Raw genomic sequence first — 1,533 nt, 5'->3', positions numbered from 1 at the left:
GCATTAAGGTAAAGGAGATTGTCTGGAATCGGGGGGGGGACCCTATAGGTGGGCCCCAATCCCGCAGTAGGGACGATGGCTTCGGCTCCTGGATGTGAGCGGTGGGGGGCACTGCAGGGGGGGCACAGCGGGGGACCCTCCTCCAGCGGTGCCCCCCCGGGCTTTGGGGGTCGGCTACGAGCCCTGTGCAGGGAACAATAAGGGCTGTAGGGCTGTGCCCAGGTTTGGGGGCACGGGGGGGTCGTGGGGAGGGGGTCTCAGCCTCACCGGGGTTGGGGGAGGCTGCTCCAGCTGGATTTTGATCTCGGGGTGGCAGGCACTGCCTGTTTTGGGGGGAGCATGAGCACCCATGGGTGAGCCCAGTGCCCCACTGCTGCAGGGACGGGTACCTGGGGGGGTGCCGGGGGGCTCCTCTGGCCAGGGGGGTCGGCAGAGGTGTCACGCTGCCGGGGGGTTCCCAAGGATGAGCGGCTGTCCTGCGGGCACAGGGTGGGGTGACATGGTACTGCATCCCCAGCACCTCCCCCCCCAGCCTCGGCCCCCTGACCCCATACCCTGCCCTGCTCGCCCACAGGCTGCTCGTCCGGCTCCTCGGCCACGCTGCCGAAGCTGCTGGCACTGGAGGACGAGCGGGAGAAGTCCTGCAGAGGCTCCGGCCTCTCCGCCCTGCGAGGGACAGAGCTGGCCCCGTGCCACCCCGGACCCCTGTATGTGTCCCTCCCCGTGTCACCCCACCCCACACTGCCTCATCCCTGTGCCATTTGGCTGCCAATGGGATCCCGTGCTAGCACCACTCCATCCTGGTGTCACTCCACCCCGGTGTCACTCTGTTCCCATGCTGCCCCATCCCACCCCTACTGACTTGTCCCCGTGCCACCCAGCCCTGTGCCACCTGAGTGCCGCGCTGTCCCCACCCCACCGCACCCACCAGTAATCACATCCCTGTGCTGCTGTGTCCCCACAACATCCACTTCCTGTGTCACCAGGTGCCAGCCTGGCCCAGTGCCACCCTGTCCCCATACTGCCTTGTACCTGTGCCACCCCATTCCTATGTTACTGCACCACCCTGTCCCCATGCTGCCCAGTTCCAATGGGTGACAGTGTGACACTGCACCCGTACTGCTCCACGGCACTGCTGCCCTGTCCCCATCCCTCTGCCACCATCCATGTGACACCTGGTCTCATTGCATCCTGGTGCCCCTCCATACCTGTGTCCCTCTATCCCCCTATCTCCGTATCCCCATATCCCAGTGATCCCATGTCCCCACATCCTGGTGTCGTTGTGACCCTCTATCCCCATGTCCCCTTGTCCCCATGTCCCGATATCCTCATCTCCCTGTGTTCCCGTGTCTCCCCATGTTTCCACGTCCCCGTGTCTGTGTGTCCCCATGTCCCCGTGTCCGTGTTTCCGCGTCCCGATGCCGGACCTGTCGGGGTTCCGCCGGCTCTCGGGTGAGCTGTGCGCGGAGTTGCCGTCGTTGCCCGGGGCGGGGCCGTCCCTGCGGGGGCGTTGGGCGGTGATGGGGGGCCGAC

At 66.1% G+C, this 1,533-nt stretch overlaps 2 protein-coding genes across 2 annotated transcripts in view; one reads left to right on the top strand and one right to left on the bottom strand.

Moving 5' to 3' along the window:
- LOC104914172 (rap1 GTPase-activating protein 1) overlaps positions 1-1,300 on the bottom strand; it is a 2,767-nt gene extending 1,467 nt beyond the window's left edge. The window contains exons 1-2 of the mRNA XM_010722876.3: positions 1,209-1,300; positions 548-666 (exon numbers count right to left, since the gene is read on the bottom strand). Coding sequence (XP_010721178.2) covers positions 548-666; positions 1,209-1,300 — 211 coding nt within the window. The remainder of the gene's footprint in view (positions 1-547; positions 667-1,208) is intronic.
- Positions 1,301-1,418: 118 nt separating this feature from the next.
- Positions 1,419-1,533, top strand: part of LOC104914201 (alkaline phosphatase, tissue-nonspecific isozyme-like) — a 3,009-nt gene continuing 2,894 nt past the window's right edge. Inside the window, exon 1 of the mRNA XM_010723008.3 lies at positions 1,419-1,517. Within this exon, the coding sequence (XP_010721310.2) occupies positions 1,419-1,517 (99 nt within the window). The remainder of the gene's footprint in view (positions 1,518-1,533) is intronic.

Source organism: Meleagris gallopavo, chromosome 23 (genome assembly GCF_000146605.3).
Source record: "Meleagris gallopavo isolate NT-WF06-2002-E0010 breed Aviagen turkey brand Nicholas breeding stock chromosome 23, Turkey_5.1, whole genome shotgun sequence".
Lineage (NCBI taxonomy): Eukaryota > Metazoa > Chordata > Aves > Galliformes > Phasianidae > Meleagris > Meleagris gallopavo.
Note: the sequence above shows the minus strand (reverse complement) of the source record. Positions and strands in the feature narration are given on the sequence as shown.